The 25,235-nt window shown below is 43.2% G+C and overlaps 1 protein-coding gene across 1 annotated transcript; it reads left to right on the top strand.

Moving 5' to 3' along the window:
- The first annotated feature begins 1,496 nt into the window (after positions 1-1,496).
- On the top strand, positions 1,497-24,648 carry LOC116511215 (TRPM8 channel-associated factor homolog). Its single transcript, XM_032221083.1, is given in 10 exon segments — positions 1,497-1,655; positions 3,476-3,631; positions 12,647-13,128; positions 13,884-14,032; positions 14,035-14,883; positions 15,286-15,380; positions 16,930-17,143; positions 18,964-19,203; positions 21,527-21,864; positions 24,397-24,648. Coding segments are annotated over 10 exon segments (2,934 nt in total).
- Positions 24,649-25,235: the final 587 nt, after the last annotated feature.

The following is a 25,235-nucleotide window of genomic DNA, read 5'->3' on the forward strand; positions in this document are numbered from 1 at the left end:
GACCGTGAATTGGCCCCCAAAAGTTTGAGGACCCTTGCCATATGGGCACAACCTAAATATATTTGGAGGGGGGGTTGCCCACTGTCATTTTAGGCGTCCTGGTGGCTGAGTGTGTTGGTCATCTCCCTGTGAATAAGGAAACCATAAGTTGTCCCTGCAGTTCAAAGCCATGGGCAGCACATGGAGAGGAAGCTGTGGGCCTCCTACGCCCTGGAGACGCAGCTGACTGTGCCTAGTGGTGTTCAATGATCCAAAAAGGCTAGGAAGAAGAAGAAGAAGAAGAAGAAGAAGAAGAAGAAGAAGAAGAAGAAGAAGAAGAGGAGGAGGAGGAGGAGGAGGAGGAGGAGGAGGAGGAGGAGTTGAAGACTACCTGCACTCTTTGTGTCCATAGATCCAGAACTAGCGAAAGTATGCATGGAAGCTGTCCCACGCCACACACCCAACCTAAGTGCATACGAGGGGAATTCAGCAAATCCTTATTGCATTTCTCTAGTGAGGGCAAAAAAAAAAGGAAAAATATTTGTAACTCTCTCCTTTTCCTGAGCCAGCCTTTTTGAAATCGCCTTCCCGAATTATTGACAGCCCCAAATATGTCTTCTTGCAAAGGATTCCAGAAAGCAAAGAGTGAAAATTGGTTTCCAACCTATTGCCAGGAAAACAACCGGGTGCTGCCCTGTGTGATCCAGGAAATATTTGCTTTTTAAAACGCAGTTGGAAATGCTGGTATTTCTGGGAGCTGTCCTTAGTCCTGATTTTAATCCGTGCCTGCTAATGCATTTCTTTCGGGGTGTGTAATAATTCTCTTCTGCAGATAGTGTTACACCCACCACACCTCTTAGCAATGACAATAACTGCCATTGTAAACCCAGGACACATGAGTGGGCGCTGCAGAGGGATGCTTAGTGCCATCTAGTGGTCATTTGATCATCGACAGCTCTGATCTTCTAGGTAGGAGTAAGCCTGGAGAAAAAACTCTGGAGCTTCGTATAATCCCCGACCTTCGGTCCTTCCAATGCGCCCTAAAAAGTTGGCTTTTCCAACAAGCTGGCCAGGCCTGAACAAAATAAAATAAATGATTGATTATTGTTGATTTTAATCGAATTTTAAATGTTATTGTTAATCTTAATTGGGTTTGTTTTTTGGATACTCTAATTTTTTTTTACTTTTGTAATACGTGGGTTTTTTTTTAATGTTGTACGCTGCCCTGAGCCCTTGGGAGAAGGGGCATATAAATCCAATAAACAAACAAACAAACAGACAGACAGACAAAAGCAAGGAAGTGGGAAGTGTGAGAAGCCAGGGCTTTTAAAGACTTGAGAAGAAGGTGCGACTCCTGAGATTATGATCCTAGCAAGGAGAACAGGTAGGAGAAAGGCTGTAGCAATCATGTCTGCAACAGGAAGAGAGAGAAAAACCCCTTCCGGAGAAAGGTCAGGGACTTCTGGTTCCAGGAGCAGAAACTAGAAGTCCCAGCACCAAGCACTTCCTGTGAGATCATGAGCCTAGCACCAAGCACTTCCTGTGAGATCATGAGCCTAGCACCAAGCACTTCCTGTGAGATCATGAGCCTAGCACCAAGCACTTCCTGTGAGATCATGAGCCTAGCACCAAGCACTTCCTGTGAGATCATGAGCCTAGCTGCACAAAAAATTAGAGTAACATGGAGCCTGGTGATTCCTGATTTAGCATGTTGTGGAAATCTGAATTAACCCACATTCTGGGTTTGCATGATACACTGAGTGATAAGTTTGACTCCTAGCCCAATGGGCTGGCTTTTAACAATATACTAAGATACAAGGCTCATTCTAGCCACTAAGCATACGCTGATGTGTATAAATGTACCGCTAGGTTCTCCTCTGACTCTCTAAAGGGTGTTGGGCTTCCATGGAGCTTTGAAATGGGTTGGGCCCACTCATCCTTCTTGTCCTGTATTCTGCTTTTGCTACATACCCATATATTTCGGTGGGTTTTAGAACAGAACAGAACAGAATTTTTTATTGACCAAGTGTGATTGGACACATGAGGAATTTGTCTTGGTGTGTAAGCTCTCAGTGTACGTAAAAGAAAAGATACACTCATCAAGAATCATACGGTACAACACTTAATGGTAGTCATAGGATACAAATAAGCAATCAAATCATATTAGGAAACCATCAATATAAATCCTAAGGATACAAGCAACAAAGTTACAGTCATACAGTCATAAGTGGGAGGAGATGGGTGATAGAAACGATGGGAAGGTTAACAGTAGCGCAGACTTAGTAAATAGTTTGACAGTATTGAGGGAATTATTTGTTTAGCAGAGTGATGGCATTCGGGGAAAAACTGTCCCTGTATCTAGTTGTTCTGATGGGCAATGCTCATAGAGTCATTTTTAGGGTAGGAGTTGAACCAATTTATGTCCAGGAATGCGAGGGGTCTGTAGATATTTTCACAGCCCTCTTTTTGACTCGTGCAGCATACAAGTCCTCAATGGGAGGCAAGTTAGTAGCCATTGTTTTTTCTGCAGTTCTGATTCTCCTCTGAAGTCTGTCTTGTTGGTTTTCAGGAGCTATGAAAACTTCATAAAGCAGCAAATCTTTTGGTCCTTTCCCCCCGCTTCCTCTAGCCTTGCTTAGCTTCTTGAGATCCCCAACATGCTACTTCCAGCTGTCTAAGCAGATCAGGCGTAGTAGGGTTGGTAAACATGTTGGCTCAAAGCTCAAAAAGAATAGCCAGCAATAACTTTTTAGTGAAACTGAACTCTCCTCAAAGGCCCAAGAAGAGATTCGGGCCCCTCTCTAGCAATTCTTTAAGGAGTCTAGGGCCTGGCCTTATAATATAAGACTGAGCTATCCAAACCATTTTATCTGCTAATTTTTCCTGCAGTGGAAAGGACACCATTAACCAACTTTACATCTCTGCAACACCAGAAGACCTTAGAGAGGTAGGTTTTTTTTAATTGTTGTTAGTTTCCAGGAATTTGGAAAATAGTTTTGGTAGAACACACAAGTTTTCTAGCTCTGTTCGTGCTGAACCAGTTCTTTGTTCTTCATGTTTATCTTGGCTGTTCTTTCCTTCCTTTCTTGTTTTTGATACTGTTTGCTTGTTAAAGGCTATGTTTTCTTCTGATTCTCCAAACAGAACATATGTGACAAGAATGGGATTGAAGAGAGATGAACATAATGTTGAATAAAAGATACTAAGAAGAGAAAGGAGACTTGGCAACACTGTGAGTGTTATCTGGATATATATATATATATATATATAAGCTCCAACTCTGTCTATGTGGCTTTTAATATAGAAGTAAGGGGGCTCTAAGAGGCTGTCCAGCCTGACCCAGTAGGTTTCACAATTAATGTCCAAATCTCACTTTACGTCTGCTTTAACCTGACACCAGATAATTTATCTGACAGGTTTACATGTATTGTTATCTCATGTAGGATTATACCCAATATAAAAAGCACTGAAAAAAAATTTATACTCTCTTTTCCAGCTTCAACAGCACAACTTTCTAATGGATTCCCAACGTTCTTGTGATTTGTTAGTGAAAGGCATTCAGTCCATCGATGTCACGGGAGATTTCAATCCTTGTGAGCTTTTGCTCAGAGGAGACCGAGCCCGGCCGGTGCTTAGGGATTCAAAGGGGCAAGTCCTCATTGCTGCATCCCAGTATGGGAAAGGCCGGATGGTGGTCACGGGGCATGAAGCCATGTTAAAGCTTCCTCAGTTCTTGCCGTTCATTAAGAATGCTCTGGACTGGCTCAAACCTTCCCGAACGGCCCCCGTAGGAGTCCACAGAAGCCTGGATGCCCTCTTCGAGCTGCTCCTCAGTAGAGATATTAAAGTGCGTCCGAATGCAAGACTTGGGAACATCCTTGGAGTGTTCTGCAGAGATGCCTATGGTGATGTGCAGGCGGATGATCTCGTGCGGTTTGTAAAAAGGGGTGGGGGTCTGCTCATTGGTGGCCAGGCCTCGCACTGGTCATCTCAACATGGGAAGGAGGAAGTCCTTGACCATTTTCCTGGAAATCTGGTGACCAATGTGGCTGGAGTGTATTTCACTGCCACTCTGGGAGAACATGGGATCTTCCCCGTCCCGGAAACAATATGGAGGGATCCTGTTATCACCCGGTAAGTCTAATACTACCTCTTTATCTGCCTTTATTTTTTTGTAATTAATTTTTTATTTTATCAATTTCATATATACATTCACAATTATATGATCTCATAACTGTGTATTAATAATATGTATTTATAACAATTTTTTCCCTACAGTTGACAATATACTTGAAAATTGCTTTCTTACCATCCCATAGATCCATCTTATCTTACAATGGTCCTACTTCTTCTTCCCTCCCTCCCTCTTTCCTTCCCTCGTTTCTTCTCTCCTTCTCTCCTTCCCTCCTTCCTTCCCTCCTTTCTTCTCTCCTTCTCTCCTTCCTTTCCCCCTTCCTTTCCTCCTTCCTTTCCCCTTTCCTTTCCTCCTTCCTTCCCCCCTTCCTTCACTCCTACATTCCCTCCTTCCTTCCCTCCTTCCTTCTCTCCTTCCTTCCCTCCTTCCTTCCCTCCATGCTTCCCTCCCTCCTTTATCTGCCTTTAATAATGCCATCTGAGCATATATTATTTACTCTGATCCTTATCCCAAAATTCTTGCACCTTTATGGATAAAAGAGGTAAAGGTTTCCTATTCGAGGGCGTGGCGGTCATTTTTTTTCTTGGCTGAGGGAGGCAGCTATGTTCAAAGACAATTTCCGTGGTTATCTGGCCAGCATGGCTGTATGACAAAGGCACTGGAATGCTGACACTGAAGTGGTACCTATAGATCTACTCACATTTGCATGCTTTCAAACTGATAGGTGAGCAGGAGCTGGAGCAAGAAACGGGAGCTCACCCAGTTTGATGGCGCTCAGGTTTCAAACCCAGGCAGTCAGTTTTTCAGCTGACAAGCTCAGTTGTTGCAGAAAATGACAGGCTTTAGACTTCTCAGGATACAGGAAAGGTTTATTTGGCAGCCAGGTTCAGAAAGCTAGCGAAAATGGCTAGCATTGCAAGTTCTGAACAACCTTCATTATTGAAGCATGCGTTCTTATACATTCTCAAAAGCATTGCAACACGGAAACACTTAACTCATTTCTTAGTGGTTACCTTGAGGAGAAAACCTTATAAGGAGATAAGGAGATATAGATTAGATAGATAGATAGATAGATAGATAGATAGATAGATAGATAGATATAGAGAGAGAGATAGAGAGAGAATTAGAGATATAGATAGAGATATAGAGATATAGATATATATAGAGAGAGCTATAGAGCTATATAGATATAGATATAGATATAGATATAGCTCTCTATCTATCTATCTATCTATCTATCTATCTATCTATCTATCTATATATGTTGTATTTGTGCTGATAAATAAATAAATAAAGGGAGACTAGTATAGATCTATTTCAAGCTATTTAGCTCTCATCAGCTAGCTATACCCTTACTGGGATTCGAACCTGTGCTGTATTGCATCTTAGGCAGATGTGTTAACCATTAAGCCACAGAGTTCCACTCCTTATCAGCTAAGCCGGGGTGACAGGTATCTATTCAGAGTTACAACCCCCGGTATGCCCAAATATGGGAGGAAGTTCACTACTTCCATTCTCTGTCCATCGGCTCGTCACAAGAGACCATCCAGACAGAAACCCAATATTTGGGTTTGAAATAGATCTATACTAGTCTCCCTTTATTTATTTATTTATCAGCACAAATACAACACAAATGTGTAACAAAGGCAACAGTAAAAATATTGGGTTTCTGTCTGGATGGTCTCTTGTGACGAGCCGATGGACAGAGAATGGAAGTAGTGAACTTCCTCCCATATTTGGGCATACCGGGGGTTGTAACTCTGAACATATATATATATATATATATATATATATATATATAAATAGCTTGAAATAGATCTATACTAGTCTCCCTTTATTTATTTATCAGCATAAATATAACAAATATATATATATATATATATATATATATATATATATATATATATATATATATATCTCGATAGATAGATAGCAATAGCAATAGCAATAGCAATAGCAGTTAGACTTATATACTGCTTCATAGGGCTTTCAGCCCTCTTTAAGCGGTTTACAGAGTCAGCATATTGCCCCCAACAACAATCCGGGTCCTCATTTTACCCACCTCGGAAGGATGGAAGGCTGAGTCAACCCTGAGCCAGTGAGATTTGAACAGCCGAACTGCAGAACTGCAGTCAGCTGAAGTAGCCTGCAGTGCTGCATTTAACCACTGCGCCACCTCGGCTCTTCGAGATAGAGATAGATAGAGATATATAGAGAGATAGAGAGATAGAGAGATAGATATAGAAATAGATAGATAGAAAGATAGATAGATAGATAGATAGATGATAGATAGAGATAGAGATAGATAGATACATAGATAGATACATAGATACATAGATAGATAGAGATAGAGAGATAGAGCGATAGATATAGAGATAGATATAGATATATAGATGTATAGATGTATAGATGTATAGATAGAGAGATAGATATAGATATAGATATAGATATAGATATAGATATAGAATATCTTAGCTTAACTCATCAGCTTCGTTGGGTCCTCTGATTCAGACAATCATTTGCTGTGCCAAAGAATTGAACAAGAGAGCCATATTCAAAGTCTTGAGTGCAGGGGGAGCATGGCCCAGTTGAGACAAAGGATCAACAGCCATTGAAGTACTTTCAGTATAGATTCCCAACATTTTCTCTCCTTTCCCACAACTTCCTCCAATTGAATTCAAAGAGAGGTACAATTCTTAACACTCCAATCGGACACTCTTGTGTTAGTAAACAATAGCAGAATAGCAGAACTTTGGATTTCGATAGCTGCATTTTCTAAATGTGCTTCAGCACTCGCAGTACCACACTACCTAAGGAGAACGGTGTGTTTAGAGTTGTCTGTCCCAAGAGCTTTCTCCGGGAAATGAAGGGTTAAATCCGCAGGTGATCTTTCTCCCTCTTTCTCTCTTTCAGATCAAGGAATAGCCTGATCCAAAACACTTACAATTCTCTACTGCGAGGCATTCCGTCCATCGATGTCACGGGAGATTTTATTCCTTGTGAACTTTTGCTCACTGGAGACCAAGCTTTCCCGGTGCTTATAGGTTCGAACGGGCAGGTTCTGATTGCAGCAGCCCAATATGGGAAAGGCCGGATGGTGGTCACTGCCCATGAAGCCATGATAGAGCTTCCCCAGTTCTTGCCATTCATTAAAAATGCCCTGGACTGGCTCAGGCCTTCCCCAACGGCACTCATAGGAGTCCACAGAAGCCTAGTGGCCCTCTCCATGTTGCTCCTCAGTAATGGCATTAAAGTTCAACCAGATGCAACCCTTGAGGACCCCCTTGGAGTATTCTTCAGAGATGCCTACGATAGCGCACAGGCTGATGACCTTGTGCAGTTCATAAAAAGGGGTGGGGGTCTGCTCATTGGTGGCCAAGCCTGGCTGTGGTCACATCAACATGGGAAGGAGGCAGTCCTGGTTCAATTTCCTGGAAATCTGATGACTGGTGCAGCTGGAGTATATTTCACTGCCAGGGAGGGAGAAAATGGGATCTTCTGCGTCCCTGAAAAAATATGGAATGATCCTAGTATCCTTCAGTAAGTATGATTTTACCTCTTTATCCGCCTTTAATAATTTTGCCTGGATTTTTCCCTCCAGATTATCATGCCTATCAGTATAATTTCAAAAACAACCCCCCCCCAAAAGAAATGGATTTGAATATAAAGGTTATTTTAGCGTAATCTATTACCTTGGTCTGGTCCTCTGAATCAGTCGTTCATTGGATGTGCCCAAAGAATCACATGATGGGAATAGACCAGTGGTGGGTTTCAAAAATTGTTCAAACCTACTCTGTGGGTGTGGCCTCCTTTGTGGGAGTGGCTTGCCACCCATGGGACCGGATGGGAGTGGCTTGCTGCCCATGTGACCGGATATGAAGATGCCGACGACACTTGTCAGAACCACCTTAAATTTCCTCACACACAGCACTGGCATGCATAAGAATAGGATGTAAACTTGTTTTTTAAAAGGCATCTTTGGTTTGCGTTAAAACAACTTCAACACACGCAATGTTCTGATTGCACCACAAACGCAGTAGTCATCCTCACCTTTCACAGAGGCACCGAGTTTTATAAATATGAGCAGGATAGTGTAGAACAATCATATCCAAGGACCAGTGGTGGGTTTCAAAAAATTTTGGAACCTCTTCTGTAGGTGTGGCCTGCTTTCCAGGTCCACTGGTGGAACCTCTTCTAACCGGTTCGGTAGATTTGACGAACCAGTTCTACCGAATAGGTGCGAACTGGTAGGAACCCACCTCTGGAATAGACTCAAAAAACTTTTCTTGCCAGAGTTGTTAAGTCAATCAGTGCACTTGTTAAGTTAGTAGCACGGTTGTTAAATCTGGCTTCCCCATTGACTTTGCTGGTCATAGGTTCGCAAAAGGGGGTCTTATGACCCCGCTGGACATTGAACTGTTATAAATATGAACCATTTGCCAAGTATTTGAATTTTGGTCATGTAACCATGGAGAGGCTGCAGAGCTCATAAAATGTGAAAAATTAAACGTGGCAATATTTCTTATATAACTACGGTGGCAAGGATTGCCTTTGCCCAGAAATGGAAAAATAAATTAACTCCAAGCGAAGATGAAATAATAAGAAAGGTTATGGATTGTGCCGAAATGGACAAACTAACTAAAGAAATCCAGGGAAAAGAAGAATCAGAATTCTACCAGATATAGGATAAATGGTAAGGTGGATGGAGGAAAGAAACAAGAATCAATGAAGGAATATAAACAAAACTCAAAAAATAATAGTTATGAGTAAAATAAGAGGGTTAAGAATGGTGGAATCCAAATGAAATACAATAGAAGGGGAAATAATACAGGATGAATGGTATCTATTGATAATTGCTATTAGAAAGAACAGGAAGCCCCTGTTCGTATTGTATCGTGTAAATGTGGTGTACGCAGTGGTGGGTTTCAAAAATTTTTGAACCTACTCTGTGGGTGTGACCTCCTTTGTGGGAGTGGCTTGCCGGCCATGTGACCTGGTGGGAGTGGCTTGCCGGCCATGTGTTTTCTTTCTTTCTTTCTCTCTCTCTCTCTCTCTCCTTCCTTCCTTTTGTCTCGCTGTCCCTTTTTCCTTTTTTTCTTTCATCTCTCTCTCACTTTTTTTCTTTATTTATTTCTTCCTTTCTTTCTCTTTCTCTTTCTCTCTCTGTGTGAGTCTGTCTGTGTGTATGTGTGTGTGTGTGTGTGTGTCAGTGGTGGGTTTCAAAAAATGTTGGAACCTCTTCTGTAGGTGTGGCCTGCTTTCCGGGTCCACTGGTGGAACCTCTTCTAACGGGTTCGGTAGATTTGACGAACCGGTTCTACTGAATAGGTGCGAACTGGTAGGAACCCACCTCTGGGTGTATGTCTAAGTTTTGTGTGTGTGTATTTTACATGTTTGTTAATAAAAATCTTTTAAAAAAAATAAAAAAAAATAAATGTGGTGATATTTCCCTTTCTTTCTCTCTTTCAGATCAACAAATAGCTCCATCAACACCCAACATCATTACAATTCTCTACTGCGAGGCATTCCGTCCATCGATGTCACGGGAGATTTTATTCCTTGTGAACTTTTGCTCAGTGGAGACCAAGCCTTCCCACTGCTTGTGGATTTGAAGAGGCAGGTTCTGATTGCAGCAGCCCATTATGGGAAAGGCCGGATGGTGGTCACTGCCCATGAAGCCATGATACAGCTTCCACAGTTCTTGCCGTTCATTAAAAATGCCCTGGACTGGCTCAGGCCTTCCCCAAAGAAACGCATAGGGGTCCACAGAAGCCTGGAGGCCCTCTCCATGTTGCTCCTCAGTAATGGCATTAAAATTCAACCGGATGCAACACTTGAGGATTCCCTTGGAGTATTCTGCAGAGATGCCTACGATAGCGCACAGGCTGATGATCTCGTGCAGTTCGTAAAAAGGGGTGGGGGTCTGCTCATTGGTGGCCAAGCCTGGCTCTGGTCACATCCACATGGGAAGGAGGGAGTCCTGGCTCGATTTCCTGGAAACTTGGTCACCGGTGTCGCTGGAGTATATTTCACTGCCAAGGAGGGACAAAATGGGATCTTCGCTGTTCCTGAAAATGTATGGAATGATCCTAGCATCGCCCAGTGAGTATAATTTTACCTCTTTATCTGCTTTTAATAATCCTACCTGCAAATAGTTCCTTTACTATGATTGTTGTCCCAGGATTCTCACGTCTTTCAGTAAATTCCCCAAAGCAAAATAAGACCAAGGAAATAGCTATGCATCTAAAAATTATTTTCGTCTAATGATCTATTAGCTTTGTCAGGTATTCCGATTCCGATATTCATTTGCTGTGCCAAAGAATCTGTTCTGACCTAAGCTTCCCCCAAAAGCACGATTCCTGGTCCCTTTTATTAACCCCTTTTATTAAACAAATGTGTGAATTCCTCTCATTCCCATTCAGCAAAGGCCTAGTAAACAGTCTTTGGAAGGTGAATTTATGACCACAGACCTTATCTAGCTTGGAGAGCTGCCATGTAAATATTTTCCAAATGCAGTGCTGTGCAAGGAAAGACTTGGCACAGAGTCTCTGGGATTCACGGACAGATCTTCACACTCCTGAAACGAACGAATGAACGAATGAATTGTTTCCTGCAAAAGCCCCCTCCCCTTTCGCTCCTCTTTTATTTCCTATGGGAGGGGCCATTCACCATCCACCTGTGGCTTTACTCCCAAGTCGACCCTGATTTCTTAGCTGTTCTTTTCTGTTGGCAGCTCTGCGCATGCGCACACTGGGAACAGGCTCCAGCTGTTCCTCTGCCTCATTGCTGCTAGTTCTGAAGGCAGCTGAGAACTGCCAAACAGTCTTGTACCCATCTCTGCTTCCGATGGAGAGCCCTCTTCAGGGCCTTCCCCAGACTCCAGGACTGGCCCATGTTCCTCCCCAACCTCCTCACTGTCCGACTCTGCTGCCAGCTCTGCTGGCGGGCCACAGCAGAATCTCACAACGGGGCTGGAATCAAAGTGTGATTGTAAGGGGAACAGCATCCAGTTAAGACAAAGGATCAACAGCCACTGAAGCACTTTCAATGGAGATTCCCAGCATTTCTTCCCATTTCCCTCAATTTCCTCTTCTGAATTCAAATGCAGGCAACATGTTAAGACTCTAATCAGACAGACAGAGAAATCTAAGCTTCTTGTGTGAATAAATAACTTCAGAATAGTTGCAGTGCCAACAATGGAAAATATTTGTAGCTTTGTGTTGAAATGAAGGGTCCCTGGTGCTTCCCGAGTTTGCTGGATTTCTTGCCACTGCTTTATTACCCAGCCTAGGTAACATTAGAATGCAATATTGCAGGCTAATTCTGCTGACTGCCATGGGTTCAATCCTTACTGGCTCAAGGTTGAATTGGCTTTCAATCCTTCTGAGGTCTGTAAAATGAGGAGCCAGGTTGTTGGGGGCAATGTGTTGATTCTGTAAACCACTTAAAGAAAGTATTGTGAAGCAGCATATAGGTCTAGGTGATATGTCTATCACCAATACTAGTTACAGTGCATTTTGGTACCTGTTCTTTCTAAATATACTTCGGTAGACAAGGAAAGGTAGGGTATTGAAGTTTTTAAGAAGATGCTGGATAACCATTTGCCTGAAGTGGTGTAGGGTTTCTGTTCTGACTTCCTCCTCCATTCAGTAACGAATGCCGAGACAGGCTTAACTGGAATGTACTTTATTAGCAAGAAACCAAAACTTCGGTGGCTGAAAGCCAAGCATAACAAACAGATAAGGCCCTTGGCAGCAACTCAGACAAGCCTTGGCAGCAATCCAGCCTGCCAAGCTAGTTACACAAGTTCTCCAACTTTTAGTCAGTGTGTTCACTTCTGCAAGAGGGGCGTGTGCACAAGCAGTCTTTTTATAGTCTGGAGAGGAGCCTAATGACCACCAGTTGAGTGCAATTACCTCCTGTACTTGCACAACTGTTCCTGACGCCTATTAGCTCTTCGCTGCCAGGCATCCAGGAACAACTCACTACTGGCATCCGGATCACTCTCCCATGTCTTCTCCCCACTTGTCCAAGGCTCAGGCACCTCCTGGTGGCCAACCAGCCTCTCTGCACCCTGCTCAGAGTCGGGGTCCTCCACATCCCCCAGAGCCGACTCATAGGGCCCCTCGCTGTCAGAGTCTGGTGGCAGCTCCAACGGCTCCTGCTGGGCCACAACAGGTTTCCTACCTAGGCAGGGGGTTGGACTAGAAGACCTCCAAGGTCCCTTCCAACTCTGTTATTCTATTCTATTCTATTCTAATTTCCACTGCCACATTCTCTCAGTAATAGAACTTTTTCAAATCTGTGTACCACAAAAGATTTCTACAGTAGAGGAAAAAGTCAACATGGAGGAGACATTTTACTCTCTCTCTCTCTTTCAGACCAACAACTAGCTCCATCAACATCCAACATGATTACAATTCTCTGTTGCAAGGTATTCAGTTCATTGATGTCATGAGAGATTTTATTCCTTGTGAACTTTTGCTCACTGGAGACCGAGCTTTCCCACTGCTTGTGGGTTCAAATGGGCAGGTTCTGATTGCTGCATCCCAATATGGGAAAGGCCGGATGGTGGTCGCTGCGCATGAAGCCATGATACAGCTTCCAGAGTTCTTGCCGTTCATTAAAAATGCTCTGGACTGGCTCAAGTCTTCTCCAACGGCACGCATAGGAGTCCACAGAAGCCTGGAGGCCCTCTCCAAGTTGCTCCTCAGTAATGGCATTAAAGTTCAACCAGATGCAACACTTGAGAGATCCCTTGGAGTATTCTGCAGAGATGCCTACGATAGTGCACAGGCTGATGATCTTCTGAAGTTTGTAAAGAGAGGCGGTGGACTGCTCATTGGTGGCCAAGCTTGGCACTGGTCATCTGAACATGGGAAGGAGGGAGTCCTGATTTATTTTCCTGGAAACCTGGTGACCAGTGTGGCTGGAGTGTATTTCACTGGCAATGTGGGAGAAAATGGGGTTTTCCCTGTGCCTGAAAAAATTCCCAGGATTCCCCTGATCACCGAGTAAGTATTACTCCGCTTCTTTGTTCTATGGTTATTAATCCTATATACAATCATGGCTTTTTGGTGACCCTTGCCCCAATAATTTAAGGCCATGCAAAAGGGGTTGCCTTAGATTAAACGATGGTCTCATTCCAAACATTATTTTGGAGAATGTTAGATTGTATGCCGTGTTCTTTTCAAATAAGGTGGTTGTTTATTTCTACATGCAAAATCTCCACTTTTGTGTATACCGAACAGCGGTTGTTATTCTCCTTTTTCTGCAGTCTTCCTGCAGTCACCACTAGGCAAGATAGGTGGCATATAAATTTAATTATAAATTAAATAAAAATAAAAGATCTTTGATGCAGGTAAATCAGGGCTCTGAGAGCCGAGGTGGCGCAGTGGTTAAATGCAGCACTGCGGGCTACTTCAGCTGACTGCAGTTCTGCAGTTCGGCTGTTCAAATCTCACCGGCTCAGGGTTGACTCAGCCTTCCATCCTTCCGAGGTGGGTGAAATGAGGACCCAGACTGTGAGGGCGATATGCTGACTCTGTAAACCGCTTAGAGAGGGCTGAAAGCCCTATGAAGCGGTATATAAGTCTAACTGCTATTGCTATTCCTCCTCCCCGTCTCCCCCCAAGGGCCGATACTGATATTGATATTGCAGTCCAATTTTGTCAAGCCACGGGTCCAATATTGGGATCCTAGTCCATCATATGAAGACTATCTTACTCGTGGAAAATATTACAAATTAACTACTGGGTTTTTTTTAAAGGCATGGATTAGACATAGAAATGGATCTCACAAATCTTTTGAATGGAGTGGAGAGATTCAACGTCAGGGGTCTAATGATACCATCTCCCTTGCTTATCCATGGAGCCTTGGCATTCCCAGTTGGCATAAGTGACAAATACCATTCCTTCCTGCAGCTGCCTACTATGGCCGAGGACGCATTATAGTCTTCTCTCGTGAAGGCTTCCTTACAATGTCATCCATGATCATTTTCTTCTTCAATGCCATCACTTGGCTTTCTGCTGGAAGGGTAAGAAAGGTGGGCGTTGCATACAGTTTACCGGAACTTTACTCCATGTTAAATCAAACCATATTTCCCTGTGAGCTAACCAACTTTAAGAAAGGTCTGGGCATATACTGTTGTACGGTCTACGATGTCACAGCGGTGGAAAGGATCCAGGAATTTGTCTCTGAAGGAGGAGGACTCCTAATTGCGGGTCAAGCTTGGTACTGGGCTACTGTGAATCCTGGCTCCAGTGCTATTGCAGAATATCCAGGAAATAAGATCCTGAATAAGTTTGGGATTGGGATTGTTGGAAAATTCCTTGAAGTATCTGAAACCAACTATCCCGCTGGAGAGGCCAGCGAAGTAGCTTCCACTTATCATTTCCGGAAAGCATTGTTGCAGCTCAAGAAACATATCCGAAAGGAGCAGAGGCTACGACCAGCATACCCCTTCTGGCTCCAGAAGTTGCTGGAAGACATTGCGATATTCCTTGAGATCCCAGCTATGAACTCCCGTCCTTTCTCTTCGGTTCATGAAGAAGTTGTAGAGTTGGTTCAAATTAATGGGATTCCTGAGGTCAGTGTGCACAGGTCAATCCACGCCAATACAGACCACGCCATCTTACTTCAAATAGCTTCTGTGCTCTATAACGTTCTGCCAGAGTTTCAAGCCTTAGTACCCAGCCTGATGCCAAATTACCCAAACTCTTATCCTACAGCACCTCCTCAAAACATTCAAATCAACGGAAGCAACACAGGTAGGAAATGTTGTTCTTAATTTTGAATTTAATGGTTATTATTTCAGGGTTATGACCCATGTGTGCAGGACATGCTTTTTTTAATCGAGCAATATTCAGTACTGTTTCAAATCTTCCAACACTAGATTATTCACGAGGAGGACTAGCATGTAAATTAACTGAGAAAAACTGTTTGATTTGAAGGATAAAACGTTACAAAAAGATCCAAACTGCCAAATTAGTTATGCTATTTTGAAGTTAGAGTTGATTTCGGAGGGGACATCCCTTCATTTTGACGACACAAAGAGTATTTCGCGTATTCTTGGCACAGCTACTGGAATCAAATCTCAAGAATGGAGACTTTTCAGTCATCTTATGTATTCAAATATAAGAATCTGAAAAAAAATATACTTTGTTTTGTAGGCAAGGAAGCTTGGAGAAGCACTGGCATGTATGCTCCCCCAGCAAAAACCGTCACTTTATTATTCCCAGCCTCCACGCTCAATGCAGAATTGCAGGTAATATTAGTTCTAAATTACACATCATGCTATATAGTTAAGATTCTGCAGGCCTTATATACACTAAGATAAGACCCTGCCTCCCACCCCCCCCAAATGCATTTTGCTCCCTCCCCCACCCTGCTCCGAGGGTCGGTTTAAGCCCTCCGGAGGCTTCAGGGACCTTCAGGAGGCTTCCCTGAAGCCTCCGGAAGGCTTAAACCGATCCCCTGAGCAAACCGGAAGTGACTCCGGTTTGCTCATAGGTCCTTTTTAGTCCTCCAGAGGCTTCAGGGAAGCCTCCTGAAGGTCCCTGAAGCCTCCAGTGCGCCACCAGAGCGGGCAGGGGAGGCTGTTTTCACCCTCTCCAGGCTTCTATAAAGGCTCTGGAGCAGTGGTGGGTTTCAAAAATTGTTCGAACCTACTCTGTGGGTGTGGCCTCCTTTGTGGGAGTGGCTTGCTGCCCATGTGACCGGATGGGAGTGGCTTTGCCGCCCATGTGACCGGATATGAAGATGCCGACGACACTTGTCAGAACCACCTTAATAACAAAATAGGATACTGGTCTTTATCCTTCGATTTGGAAATACTTTGTCAGTATCACATATGAGGACTGTATAAACTAGGTTTAATTCAATGGACTGGGGAAAATATATCCAGCCCAGTTGTGGGATTCAGGAGAACTGTTTAACTTTCTGAGCAGTTTGGTGAACTGGTTGTTGGAAGAAATCATTAGGACAGAGAACCGGTTGTTAAATTATTTGAATCCCACCACTGATCCAACCCAGTGGTGGGTTTCAAAAATTGTTTGAACCTACTCTGTGGGTGTGGCCTCCTTTGTGGGAGTGGCTTGCCGCCCCTGTGACCGGATATGAAGATGCCGACGACACTTGTCAGAACCACCTTAAATTGCCTCACACACAGCACTGGCATGCATAAGAATATGATGTAAACTTGCTTTTTAAAAGGCATCTTTGGTTTGCACTAAAACAACTTCTACACACGCAATGTTGTGATTGCACCACAAATGCAGTCGTCATCCTTACCTTTCACAGAGGCTCTGAGTTTTATAAATAGGAGCATGATAGTGTAGAATAATCCTATCCAAGGACCAGTGGTGGGTTTCAAAAAGGTTTGGAACCTCTTCTGTAGGTGTGGCCTGCTTTCCGGGTCCACTGGTGGAACCTCTTCTAACCGGTTCGGTAGATTTGACGAACCGGTTCTACCGAATAGGTGCGAACTGGTAGGAACCCACCTCTGACTGCAACTGTCATGAAAATGGACCAGTTGCCAAACATCTGAATGTAAATCACAGGACCATGGGGATGCTGAAATGGCAATAAGTATGAAAAAATAGTCATAAGTCACTTTTTTTTCAGTGCCGTTCTAACTTCAAACAGTCCCTAAACCAGTATTTCTCAACCTTGGCAACTTGAAGGTGTCCGGACTTCAACTTGCTAAGGTTGAGAAACACTGCCCTAAACTAATGGTTGTAAATCGAGAACTATCTGAATGAAGACGTTTACCTTTAGGGTGACTTGTTCATTTCAATGGAAGCTGTTTTCCCCAGGTGCAGATTGGGTGCCAAACCGATAGTTTAGTCCAGGAGAAGAGATGGAGGCGTCCTCCAGTGGCATCAAGGCGGTTTAAAGTGAAGATTGCGAAGATGGAGGTCTCCAGTTTGTGGGGAGGCCTCCTCTACATCATTGTCCCAGAGGACTCTTCACTGGGCTCCTTCTCTGTCACTATCCAAGGGGCCACCCAGGCTCCTTATTTCAAGCATGGTAAGACAACTCCTTCCTCAATTTATGAAGTTCAAGACTTTTCTGCTTTGCTGGTTGGTTGTGAACTGGGTTGCAAAAGGCATTGAAGCTAGCAAACTGTCAGGAGTCCATCTCTATTTAGAAACCAAGCAGAAAAATGGATTCCCTTTAGTATACATAGAAGTAGTAGTATCCATAGTAGTATTTAGTATTTCAGAGAAATCTTGCACACCTTATTTACAAGAAGCAAGCTGCACCACTGTATGTCTTCTGTTTAAATAGCATCCTGAAGTGATAGTGGAGTCAAGAAAGGCTCTTATTTCAACTACGAGGCTTATATATATAAGGCTTATAAAGAGGAGAAACTCGTGGCTTAATGGTTAACACATCTGCCTAAGATGTAATACAGCACAGGTTCCAATCCCAGGAAGGGTATGGCTAGCTGGTGAGAGCTAAATAGCTTGAAATAGATCTATACTAGTCTCCCTTTATTTATTTATCAGCACAAATACAACACAAATGTAACAAAGGCAACAGTAAAAATATTGGGTTTCTGTCTGGATGGTCTCTTGTGATGAACCGATAGACAGAGAATGGAAGCAAGTAAACTTCCTCCCATATTTGGGCATACCAGGGTTTGTGACTCTAAATAAATAAATAAATACACACACACACACACACACACACATATATATATGTGTTTTTTTATTTGTGCTGATAAATAAATAAAGGGAGACTAGTATAGATCTATTTCAAGCTATTTAGCTCTCATCAACTAGCCATACCCTTACTGGGATTTGAACCTGGGCTATCTTGCATACTAGGCAGACTTCTTAGCCATTAGGCCACAGGCTCGTTATCAGCGAATATATATATTTAAAGTCACAACCCCTGGTATGCCCCAATTATGGTCTCCCTTTATTTATTTATCAGCACAAATACTACATATATATTGGGTTTCTGTCTGGATGGTCTCTTGTGACGAGCCTAATGACAGAGAGTGGAAGTGTGACCTTCCTCCCATACTTGGGCATACCAGGGGTTGTGACTTTAAGTGTGTGTGTGTGTGTATATATATATATATATATATATATATATATATATATATATATATATATATATATATATATATATATATATATATATATATATATATATATGCCTCGTAGTTTAAATATATAATATAATATTGTATTTGAGGCCTTTGGAGGCTTAATTATTATTTTTTAATTTTTTTATGCAGTCTGTGTTTTAATAATCTCAGTGCTCTGCAAGGAAATATTGGGAATAGTGAAGTCAATTCATCTGGATATCTTGGAAAATTCATTTTAAAAATGGGTGATTCCTGACAATCCTAGACAATTGCTCTTTCTATGGCACAAATGTTAGAAATTCTGTTTATATATAGCACCACAGGGCAAAGAGCACAGTCACCATGTGCTTTACTGCTCAAACGATTTACACTGTAATAGGAAATGTGAAACACTAGTTAGAACAAAAGATCAGGGAGTATATACCATAAACCCAAACTTGCAAAACAGCCATCTACCGGATGAATGCTACTGAAGTTGTTGCATAGAAATACATCCCAACCATGATTTTTTTTTTAAAAAAAATCAACATTTCCCAGGAGAATGGATGCAGCAGGGATTTGTTAAAGAAAACCAGTGGAAAACACGGGAGAAATTCCTGCAACTTTTTGTCTTTTCTTGGAATGTATCATTGGCCACAACTTTCAAAATATCATGATCAGGAAAGCATTTTTCTTTCTCCAACCTGTTTTTGGTTTAAGAATATAATGTACCTGGGTGTTCTGTTTCAAATGGTGTTGTTTTTTTAAGGTGAAACCAGCATCCAGGATTGGCAAGATACTATCCGCCACTATCCCGCTCCCTGGGCGGAACTGGAAACGGAAAATATCATCCTCACACTGCCTTCAGATGCTGTACGTAAACACGATGGGATTGATTTCCTGCTCCAGACCTGGGCTCAGATGATGAGGGCCATCACCCACTTAGCAGCCATCCCTTCTATTTTCCCCAGACCCGAGAGGATTGTGACGGATGTTCAGAGAGCAACACGCAAGTATAAACTAATTCACATCACACTCTGTGGAGGAAAAACCACAAAATATTATTGGCCTACGTTCCTAATTTACAGGTCAAAAGGTCTTTTAATAGAACTGTTGTTCTAATTTATATCTACCCAACTTGCACAATCTTGTCTTTGGGCTGTGCACATCAAATAAAAGCTATACAAATGCAACTATATTACTGCAAGAGGCGGGGGGGAAACCCATACAAAATCAAAGTAGAGCCGAGGTGGCGCAGTGGTTAGGGTGCAGTACTGCAGGCCACTTCGGTTGACTGTTATCTGCAGTTCAGCAGTTCTAATCTCACCGGCTCAAAGTTGACTCATCCTTCCGAGGTGGGTGAAATGAGGACCCAGACTGAGGGGGCGATATGCTGACTCTGTAAACCGCTTAGAGAGGGCTGAAAGCCCTATGAAGCGGTATATAAGTCTAACTGATATTGCTATTGCTAAAGTAGCCAACATATCAACCAGTGGTGGTGTGCTAATCCCGTTCCAACCGGTTCAGTTGGAACGGGGCCAGCGGCGTCCTTTTGCATGCGCGCAGTTCACGCATGCGTCTTAGCGCCTGTGTGATGCTCCAGCTGCTCTCGGAGAATCGCGCAGGCGCTGTATGTGCCATCCAGCTGCTCGTGGAGAGTCGTGGAAGCGCAGAAACCTTCAAAGACCGGTAAGGAGCGCGGGCGGGCGGGTGGGCCCTTCGCCGTTCCCGGAAGTTACTTACTTCCGGGTTCGCCGACCAACTGGTTTGTGGGGACTGCCACGAACCAGTTGAAACCCACCCCTGGTATCAACGTGTGGCCAGGATGAGGCAGGTGCGCAGTCCAACTTAGAAGACAGGTTCACCCATCATCTTGCCCAAATGCTGGGGTACAAAAAGAGGGCTGTCTAAGGGGGTGGGGTGGGGGTAACAATGTCAGAGCTACATGCATTTGAAAAGACAAGTAGGCTCCAGATACCATCAGGTGACGTTGTCTCAAGAAGGGTCTTGGATGATTCTCCTCCTGTGACAACAAGTGGACGGGGAGAAAATTATGGAAACAAGAAATCCCACAAAGAAATGTAAGGTTGCTCAGGGATTTTTTTGTTGCAGGTCTGGTACTTGAATTCCTTCCTGAGCAAAATTCACTTTATGCCCTTTAAATTAAACTCCCACGGTAAAATTTCCTCTTGAGTTGAGGTGAACTCAACCCAGGGACATCCATAGAACAACACCAAAGTGGTTTGTTAATTGCTTGCTTCTAACATTTTTACTCAACTTTGCGGGCTAACCTACAGGGCTCAGGATTTCCCATTAGCCCCTCACTGAAATACCTACTGAGTTAAAGCCACATCCCGTCTGGTGTAAAAGAAAAATCTTGTTTAGAGAAGTAAAATTTCGCCAATCTTACTTCCTCCCTTTTGGGGTAGTTTGGTGTTAATACTTTGTAGAATTGTAATTCAATCATTGACTGCTAGGAATGTTTATTTCGTTATGCAGTGTATATGTGATTTTGATGCATGAGAGTTGTCATTTTTTTTTTCTGAAGGCAAGGGGAATATATTATATTACAGACAAATTAGTTGCTTTGATCTCTTAGGCCATGGCTGGGCAACCGCTTTGTGCCAAGAGAGATGGATCTTGGAGTCCTAGTGGATTATCATTTAAATACGAGCCAATAGTGTGCGGCAGCAGCCAAAAAACCCAATACAATTCTTACTTGTATAAACAGAATATAGAATCAAAAACATGTGTCGTATTGGTACCACTTTATAAAGGCTTAATAAGATCGCACCTGGAATACTGCATCCAGTTTTGGTTATCACATTACAAAAAAAGATGTTGAAGAGTGCAAAGAAGAGCAACTTAGATGATTAAAGGCCTGGAGACTAAAATATGAAAATGTTTGCAGGATTTGGCTTCGGCTAGTCTAGAGAAAAGAAGGACTTCGGGGGGGGGGGATATGATAGCCGTTATCCTGCCACTGTTTCCTTGACATTACTTCCACCGACAAGAATGGAAATCATGTCGAAGAAAGAGTGGCAGATAACATTCGTTGTGTTGCGTTATCCCTCATGGAATTGTTGGTGGCACGTCATTCCATGGCACCCCATCCATGGTGACTTGACTGTGGAGACATGGCCACAGTGAGTTGGCTACAATGAGGTGTCCTAGTTGTCAAACTCGATTGTGACGTATCGTGATGTATCGCGATGTTTTTTGTCTGGGGTGGGTGTGGCCTGTGTGTGGCGCATTTGGCCTGTGGGCCAACAGTTTGACAGCTCTGTCCTAGACCCTCCATCTAATTATATCCCTCCCAACTTTTTGGTTAGATTCCAAGCACACTGACTATCCGATCATCATGAATTTGTGGGCTGTGCCTGCCCTCGTAGACGTGCAAGCTTTCTACACCAAAGGAACCTGGGGCCCAATCCACGAACTGGGTCATAACCAGCAGAAAATTGGATGGGAGTTCTCACCCTATACGGAGGAAGCCACCTGCAACCTCTTTTCCGTTTACGTCAATGAGACCGTGCTGAGCATCCCCCGGGAAACAGCCCACCCACAGCTTCAACCGCAGGCAAGGAAGGAGAGGATTGAGAAGTACATTAGAAATGGAGCTAAACTGGACGACTTTGAAGAGTTCACTGCACTTGAACCCTACTTGCAGGTAAGAAAGCTGTTCGTGGGAGGTCATTGGTGTAATATGGATAGCCCCCCCTCGACTTAAATCGTTTAGTGACCGTTCGAAGTTAACAATGGCATTGAAAAAACTGGGACCTAACCGTTTTCCACACTTAGGACAGTCGTAGCATTCCCATGGTCCCGTGATCAAAAGTCGGACACTTGGCAACTGATTCATATTTAGGACAGTTGCAGTGTCCTGGGATCGCGTGATGCTCTTTTGTGACCTTCTGAGAAGCAAAGCGTCAGCCTCGTTGTCCATGGCGTCCGAGGCTGCCACGTGTACATTGGATTCCTACCATCATCTGGCTAACCTTCGTGGCCCCTGCTGGAGCTCCTGGATTGCTGGAGCCTCACTGGAGTCTCGCCTGTCTTTCTGTTTGGCTTGGCATTGGAGCTCAGCCAACAGCTGAGTGACGGCTGCTGTTATCAGCAAGACAGAAAGCATGACTCAATGTAATCAAGGCTTACAGAGGCTGCGATTATCAGTGATGTCCCCTTAAACTGCTGAAAAGGAACTTATCTTTAACGGATAGAGGAACAGGCGAGCAGGGAGGGGGTTGCTTGCAAAGTCTTTGACTATATGCATTCCAATAGGACGCTGGGGATGGGCTCAGGGGGAGGGAAAGTGGAAATGTGGGAGGAAACAATTACTCCATTTTTGCAAGAATGTTGTGGTCAGTTAGTACCGGTGTGATAAAGAAGCATTTGAACTAGGATTGGTGTTTTGTTTTTTTTATTGTTTCATCAAAGTCAACGGGGAAGCCAGATTCACTTAACAGCCATGTTACTAACTTAACAACTACAGTGATTTACCGTATTTTTCGGAGTATAAGATGCACCGGAGTATAAGGCGCACCAAGGTTTTGAAAAGGCTTTAAAAAAAAGTAGGTAGGTAGATAGAGGGATAGAGAGGGAAAGAAAGAGAAATACAGTAGGTAGGTAGGGAGAGGGAGAGAGTAGTTAGTTAGGTAGGGAGAGAGAGAGAGTAGTTAGGTAGATAGGTAGATAAAGGGATAGAGAGAGAGAAATAGAGAGAGAGAAATAGAGAAATACAGTAGGTAGGTAGGGAGAGAGAAAGAGTAGTTAGGTAGGTAGATAGATAAAGGGATAGAGAGAGAGAGAAATAGAGAGAGAGAAATAGAGAAATACAGTAGGTAGGGAGAGAGAGAGTAGTTAGGTAGGTAGGTAGATAAAGGGCTAGAGAAAGAGAGAGAAATAGAGAGAAATAGAGAAATACAGTAGGTAGGGAGAGAGAGAGAGTAGTTAGGTAGGTAGGTAGATAAAGGGATAGAGAGAGAGAGAAATAGAGAGAGAGAAATAGAGAAATACAGTAGGTAGGGAGAGAGAGAGTAGTTAGTTAGGTAGGTAGATAAAGGGATAGAGAGAGAAATAGAGAAATACAGTAGGTATGTAGGGAGAGAGAGAGAGAGGGTGTAGGTAGGTAGGTAGAGGGATAGAGAGAGAGAAATAGAAAGAGATAGAGAAATACAGTAGATAAGTAGGGAGAGGGAGGGAGAGAGAGAGAGAGAGAAATACAATAGGTAGGTAGGGAGAGGGAGAGTAAGTAGGTAGGTAGATGTTTCCAGGTGTATTTATTCTTGTGGTGGCAAAGAAATCACTGACAATCTGCAGCACCTAAGACTTTGTTTCTGCTGGCACAGCACTTGATCAATCTAATTCTCATCAATCACTTCAACTAAAGAGCTTTCTGATAGGGAAAAAAAGGTTTTGCACTCTGCAAACCTCCCCAAAATGCCCCATTTTTCACAAAAACAGGCCGTTTTTTTTCAAAAACAAAAAAAAGGCATGAATAGCCTTGGGGGGGAGGGGGGCTTGCAGAGTGCTCAGAGGGGCAAAAAATGGCCCGTTTTTCGTGAAAACAGGCCTATTTTTTGTCCAAAAAATTGCATGCATAGCCTTATGGAGGCTTATAGAGTGCTGCTGGGGGCTGGGGGGGGGGATGGCCCATTTGTTGCTCATTTCTTCCCTCCCCAGCTCCCAGGAGCTCTCCGAAAGCCTCCATAAGGCTATGCATGGCCATTTTGGTGAAGGGGCGGGGATTCAAGAGGCCAAAAATGCTGTATTCGATATATAAGACGCACCCAGATTTTCAGCCTCTTTTTCTGAGGAAAAAAGGTGCGTCCTATACTCCGAAAAATACGGTACTTAAGAACTGTGGCAAGCTAGGCCATAAAATGGGGCCAAACTCACTTAACAAACGTCTTGCTTGGCAACAAGAATCTTGGGTGCAATTGTGGTCGTAAGTCCAGAACTACCTCATTGTAGGGGTGTGAGGTTGTTGGAGGGGGGAAATCTTCCTCAAAAAGGGGAAGGAAATGTTATCAGTTGAGGTCAATACCTGCAATTGATTAAAAGTGTAGAAAATGGGTTTTTGACTTCTCTGTTTTTATGCTGGTGGCCTTTGATCTAGACAACATAAGGTCATATAATGTAAAATAATGTAACAGCTGAGATCTAGATCAAGGATCTATAGAATTACTCTATTTGTCTTCAGCTGCAGGAAGCCTTTGGTTGGCACCCCTACGTCCGCATTTTAGCGAAATATCAAACCATGAATAACATCCCAAATGAGAAAAAGGCCAAGATGAACCTGTGGGTGGAAACCTTCTCTCGGGAAGTCAACAGAAACCTGGGTCCTTTCTTCAAAACCTGGGGGTGGCCCATTGAGGACAGTGTCTCCGAGATGTTGGCCTCATCCTACCCTGCCTGGGCCAAGGATCCCATGATAAAATACCGGCCCTCTTGAAGGACCAGAAGCCAAGATCATCCTCACCGGGGAACACTGGATTTGGGGGGATGCATTGCTCAAAAGTGAGTCTGATAGTATGAATGAACTTGGAAGAGTCTTCAGCTGCAGCATCAAGTCTTCTTCAGCTTTTTGGAGGATTTCAGCTCCACTATTTGGTTGCTGGTATCTTTTTTTAAAAAAATCTCTTTTTCAAAGGAATCCTTATTCTTGCAATTTTTAGAACTGATGATTTTAAGGCCACATGGAAAAACGCACACAGGCACACATGCACACACGCACACCCAATCCAACCTTATTTTAATCACTGATCCAATATGGGGAAATGGGACCCGGAAACTATTTGCTAGCCATATGAGGCTAAAAGTAAAAAGAACCTCATATTTTTATTATAACTTCTAATATTCTCTTAAGTTTAGTCCCCAAATTGGCATTTCCTGTATTTTTTCACAAAGAACTCTCTCTAACGATGCCACACTTTTGAAATAATGACGATTAAGCTCTTTGCTGGTCTAAATAAAAATTGTGTATATTAAAAATATATATAACTGCTTGATCTTTCTCAGTGGCTTGTGCCCTCCGATTTA

This window comes from Thamnophis elegans, chromosome 7 (assembly GCF_009769535.1).
Source record: "Thamnophis elegans isolate rThaEle1 chromosome 7, rThaEle1.pri, whole genome shotgun sequence".
NCBI lineage: Eukaryota > Metazoa > Chordata > Lepidosauria > Squamata > Colubridae > Thamnophis > Thamnophis elegans.